Source organism: Myotis davidii, unplaced genomic scaffold (assembly GCF_000327345.1).
Source record: "Myotis davidii unplaced genomic scaffold, ASM32734v1 scaffold134, whole genome shotgun sequence".
Taxonomy (NCBI): Eukaryota; Metazoa; Chordata; class Mammalia; order Chiroptera; family Vespertilionidae; genus Myotis; species Myotis davidii.
In genome coordinates this window covers 2359935-2365776 of record NW_006288853.1, presented here as the reverse complement: position 1 = coordinate 2365776, position 5842 = coordinate 2359935, and the positions used below count along the sequence as shown (strand labels likewise).

Below are 5842 nucleotides of genomic sequence, written 5' to 3'. Positions count from 1 at the left end.
CCTTTAAATACAGTTCCTCATGTTGTGACCCAACCATAAAATTATTTTCGTTGCTACTTCATAACTGTAATGCTGCTACTGTTATGAATCGTAATGTAAATATCTGATATGAAGGATGGTCTTAGGCGACCCCTGTGAAAGGGTCGTTCGACTGCCAAAGGGGTCGCGACCCACAGGTTGAGAACCGCTGGTATATGAGGATGCAAGCAAAAATGTACTCTACTTTTCTTAAAAGAACCACCCACTGTTTTCAGTAGGGTCAGTAGTTGGAATACACCTCACAGGTGACTGTGACCCATGTTGGGACATGACATCATGTTGAGAACCGGAACTCCCATCCTTCCTGTGGCCACTTCCTCGCCCAGAACAACAGAGGTCAGCAACCTGGCAGCCAGCTCTTAAAATGCTGAATTGGACCTCTCAGAGTCACCAGGCCCCTGCTCTGTGACACCTGGCCCACAGACAGCCTCTGCCTCCACTAGCCATCCCCTTTATGATGCCCTCTGATAGTTAGAAAAAGGCAACACTTTGTTCTACTTATTGGAAATTTGTCATAATATTTTGCTTTTGTTCAAATAAGACAGCACACTAACATGTAATAGTAGTAGTAATATAATAAGAAAATGGCACACACACCCTCCCCACCCCCCGCCAAGATCTGGTAAAGTGGTATATGCACAACCCGCACACATGTACACATCTGCCTTCTCACCTTTGTTTGCCGGGATTCAGGGACCCCTCATCCACCTCCTTGTCATATTGGGTCCGGATGTCATCTATGCAGCCATTATCTCCAAATCCTCCCCACTCTGTGTTAATGCACATCTTCCCTTCGTCCCCTTCCACCACCTCTATGTTCCTCATCTCCTCCATGTAGCACATATTGCTGCCCGTTCCTAGAAGGAACCAGGAAGAGACTTTAGTCTTCAAAAGACACCACCAGATCTTAAAGAGGCAGCGGAACGCAGCAGACAGGACTTTAAGCTTGGAGTCAGGCAACTGGATTGGAGTCAAAATCTGAATTGCAGCTTTATACCATTGCTGAGTGACCTTAGACAAGTATCTCATCTTTCAGAGGCCCAATTTCTTCATCTGTGAAAAGGAAACAATGCCTGCCTCATAGATTTGTTATTTAAAAAAAAAAAAAATGAGATGAGCTTCGGCTGGTGTGGCTCAATGGTTGAGCATTGACTTATGAGCTAAGAGGTCACAGTTTGATGCCAAGTTAGGGCACATGCCCCATTTGCGGGTGCAATCCCCAGTAGTGGGTGTGCAGGAGGCAGCCAATCAGTGATTCTCATCATTGATGTTTCTATCTCTCTCTCCTCCCTACCTCTCTAAAATCAATAAAAAATATATTTTTTAAAAAATGAGATGATGTTTGTAAGTTTCCTCCACATGGTAAGTATTCAGTCAATGGTGATAGCAGCAGCATCACCTCCATCATCATCCTTGTTAAGCTACAGGCACACAAAGTGAGCCTCCAAGGAGTCAGAGAGTTAGCAGTCAGGGCTGGAAGGGACCAAGAGGAATCGTCTAGTCTTGGACAAGCAAATGTTTAGCATCTATATGCCACCTTCTTCTCCTTGGCCCATGACCTGGCCTAAGAACTATTCTCCACACAACAGTCCAGGCAACTATTATATGGAATTAAGCAAGTCTCACCTCTTTGCTCGCCTAGATATAGCCCAGCCCCTCCCATAGATGAGGAAATCCAAGTCCAGACAGAATAGTAACCTGCCCAAGGTCACAAAGCGGGTGAGAGTTGGAGAGAGATCAAACCCCTTATCTGGCATTGAAGACATCTCACTATATCCCCATCTGCTTGTTCCACCTGCTCCTCACCTCCAGGAACCCCAGACAACCAACTGGAACAACTTTCGCAGATTGTCATTACTTAATCTGTGCCTCTCAGTTGGAATGCCCTTCATCCCCATCTCTACCTGTTCAACTCCCACCTTTTCCCTCACCCCGCTGGAGCCATTCCACCCTAGTCCTTAATCACCGTCAGACTTCTCCTCCCCTAGGTTTCCTTCCAAATCTTCCCCATCCTGGGAACCCAGACAGCCAGAAAAGGTCAGAGAACATTGGAGCCAGCTTTGGGCCAACAAGATTCTACTGAGGTCTCCTTCCTCCCAGGATAATCTGAAAGTCCCCTTTTTTTATATCATTCTTCTCCAACAGAAAGGACAACTTTGACTTACTACCCTTAATGAAGAAAAATATTAAGTAAACACTTAAGAATTCTAGAATCCCAGCCTTAGCTTCATCTCTGCCTTGGACAAAGCCAGCTCCAGAGGCTCTGTATAATGGAGCAATCTCCCCTGCCTCACTATGTTAAAAAGGATCCTCCAAAGAATCAGATGGGAGTAGGCCAATGGGACATGCCTGACCACTTACCCGCAATCAGGCCAATCTCACAATTAGGATCTTCATAGCCACAGGTCATCATGGTCCCCACTGTGTCATTCACAACTGCAACTATGTCCAGGTCAAACTCCTGCAAAGGAAGCAGCTCTACTGTAGGAGGAATGTGCAAGCCAACTGGACTAGGAGGGGCATATCGACCCAGAGTAGGGGTGAGGTGTGTGTGAGGAAGGTCAGAGTCACAGGGCTGGACCTAGGATGGTAGGCCAAAGGGGTTTGGGGAAGGGGCTAGGTCAGGCATGAGCCTCAACACCGTATCATACGTTTCTCCTCTTGATGGCTTCCCTGAGCATATCCACCATGTCTTCCCCTTCACAGTCAGTAGCCTTAAAGCCTTTGGTCCACTCAATGAGTATCCCCTGAAAGAAAGGAGGAGAGATTCACTTGAGCAGTAGTTTTCTGGGACCTCAACATCTAATAGGTAGTCCGGTGTGTGTGCTTTCGATTGCTTCCATCTATGCAGCCCTAACACTGGGCCCAGAGGCATTACAAAGCATGATCGCAGACAGGGTCTACTTCTGAGTGGAGTAACTGCAGTAATTCATATTCATCAGTGACAACTCGTGTTCCCAGGCCATGACTGCACAGAGCAAAGGCCTGGATCACTTCTAATCTAGCCAAGGACAGATTAAGATGTGATTAATGATAAGGCCACAGACTGTTTATTAAAGCATTGTTCCACAGTAAAACACTGGAGGCATCCTATCATTCCAAAAAATGGATCTATCACCTTGTACATCAATATAGGAAATGCTTTCTATATATATATATATATAAAAGCCAAGCGACCGCAATGCCTGAACGACTGGTTGCTTTGACGCACACTGCGGCCCCAACCGCCCGCGGCCCCTCCCCCAGCTGCCCTGTCCTAAGGCCCCTAAATAAAATGAACAGTGACTCAGAGGTTCCTTGGGATTCCCCTCGTGGAGGAGGGCAGCCCACCCCACGGGGCTGGCTGGGAGCCTGGCGGGGCCGCTTACCTTGTCGATGCCTGTCTGCCTGCAGGGAAATGAGAACGTGAAGCCCAAAGGCAGCGGGACTCCCTTGAGGCCCATGTAGTCCAAGAAGTCGGAGATGCACTGCACGATGTGGTCAAACAGCTGCAGGGAGAGAGTGGCAGTCACCCGGGCGGGCAGTGACCGGGGCGGGGCGGGGGGGAGGCTGGCACCCCAGCGCACAGACCCGCGGCCTGACGCTCACCTCCTCGCCGGTGCCCTGCATGATCTCCAGCGGGATGGCGAAGATCTTGTTGTACATCCGCACTGACCTCCGGCCGCTTCTGATCTTCACCAGGAGGACGCGGAAGTTGGTTCCCCCCAGATCCAGGGCAAGGAAATTCCCTCTCTCTGTGGGGGAGAAAGTGGGGCTCCGTTCTACCAGCATGCACAGAGCAGGGACTCAGGGGAGGCATGGGGGACGGAGATGAGGAAAAGGAGTAGCCTCAGAGCCTGCCCCGGGCACAGATCCAGGGCACCCGCAGGCACCCGGAGCTGTGAGGCCAGCCTGCTTTTCCTGCACCTGGGAAAGGCCACAACGGTACTTATGCTCAAGGAGCCTCTGAGGGTGAGTCAGGCCAGGCTGCCCTGAGTGCAATGGCCTCCGAAGGTGGCTCCATCCGTCTGTGTGGCCTGGAGGAACTGCTCATCACGTGATAGAATGATTCTTCCCATCCTGGCTCTCCCCTTCTCTGGGTTCCCTCACCCCTACCTGGCCGGTTTGGCTCAGTGGATAGAGCATCGGCCTGTGGACTGAAGGGTCCCGGGTTTGATTCCAGTCAAGGGCATGTACCTCGGTTGCAGGCCGGGGTCCCTGGCTGGGTCAGGGCACGTGCAGGAAGCAACCAATAGATGTGTCTCTCTCACATCGATGTTTCTCTCGCTCTCTCTGTCTCTCCCCCTCCCTTCCACTCTCTCTAAAAATCAATGGAAAAATATCATCGGGTGGGAATTAACAACAAAAGAAATCAAGTTCAACCTTCAGTACCACCCACTGCCTCTCACTCCTCCAGCATCACAGAGCATCACAGACTCTGGCTCCGCTGTGGAGTGGCTCCTCTCAGCCGAGCACCAAGGACCAGGAGGAGGAGCAGGGCTTGGAAAAGTCAGGTGCAGAGAGTGCTGAGGGGAGAGCAAGAGAGCCACGCCTCGGGAGGGAAGAGAGGCAGAGAAGCCGGGGAAGGCCAGCCAGCCGACTCCAAGTGTCCAGATGGCCGCTCCCGGGAACAGCATCTGGGTCTTCTGTTTGCCAACAACATGGGGTACACGCCATGTTCTCAGCTACACAGATGCACGCGCCCCCTGCGGGAGGCGATCTCTCCACCAGCGTGCGCAGAGCAAGGCCGTGGGTCCACCCGGCGAATAGATGCAGAAGGAGTACTGACCTTCAACCCTGGCCCCCGCCCGCCATTACAGACATGAACCCAAAGCTCTTCTAATAAAACACCTAACCGGATTGAAGGAGCTCGTGGGAGTTCTAGGTGGCCCTTCGGGAGAAAGAGCTTGTGCACGGCCCACCTGTGCCGTCCGGCATCCCGCAGACGTAGGTGGGCAGCATCTTGACGGTGGCCAGCAGGTGCGTGTCCCTCTTCAGCCCATACTCGAGCTCAGCCCGCATCTTGTCCCGCACGCCCACGAGCTGCTCCCGGGTCAGCCGGAACAGGGCCAGCACCTGGTCCACCTGCTTCCGCTGGGCCTGCACACGGGCGGCCACCGCCGTCACCATGGCTGCCCCCTTGGTGCTGCCACTCTCTGACAGGAAGAAGCGGACGTCACAGTTCGGGACCAGTCTCCTCACCACCTTGTGCAGGCGTTTGGGGTATCTGAAAGCAGGGGTGACGGCAAAATACAGAGTAGTCATACAGGCCCGGCCTGGCCAATGGAACAGGCGCAGGGCAGCATGCACCGGGTCCTGGGGGCCCTGCTGGGCCAGGGCTCACCCCTTTAGTTGCAGGTGGTGCGGGGGCAGTGACCGGGCAGCTGGGGCAGTGGACAGGACACTTGGGAGGCTCGAGGAAGTAGCTATTTTACCACCCATATTTCAACTGGTCGGGCATGTCCATGCATAACATGTTGGCCAAACATCATCGCTGTCCAAAGGGGAAGTGCTTTCTCCAGCTCCTTCCGGGGGTACCCGCCTGACTCCCAGTACCACCTCTGTTAGCCAGAGAGGCGTGTGCACTCCCTCCTTCTGGGAAATTCTCGTGTCCACGTGTTTCCTACCAGAATCCTTCACATGAACTTGGCAACCTCTGTCATCTGATTTCCCCCATGTATAACTGGGTGTATTTTTCCAGGCTTCCCACACAGTAGGTATTCAATAGTAACGGACAGATAGATGAATAGATAGATAGAAGGGTGGCCAGATGGCTAAACACAGAAATGGCTGGCCTTGCTAGTCAGGCAATTGGCTTTAGCAG

The 5842-nt window shown here is 52.1% G+C and overlaps 1 protein-coding gene across 1 annotated transcript in view; it reads right to left on the bottom strand.

Moving 5' to 3' along the window:
* HKDC1 (hexokinase domain containing 1) overlaps positions 1-5842 on the bottom strand; it is a 36599-nt gene that overhangs the window by 8286 nt on the left and 22471 nt on the right. The window contains exons 10-15 of the mRNA XM_015562101.1: positions 4941-5245; positions 3628-3773; positions 3408-3527; positions 2691-2786; positions 2401-2500; positions 713-896 (exon numbers count right to left, since the gene is read on the bottom strand). Coding sequence (XP_015417587.1) covers positions 713-896; positions 2401-2500; positions 2691-2786; positions 3408-3527; positions 3628-3773; positions 4941-5245 — 951 coding nt within the window. The remainder of the gene's footprint in view (positions 1-712; positions 897-2400; positions 2501-2690; positions 2787-3407; positions 3528-3627; positions 3774-4940; positions 5246-5842) is intronic.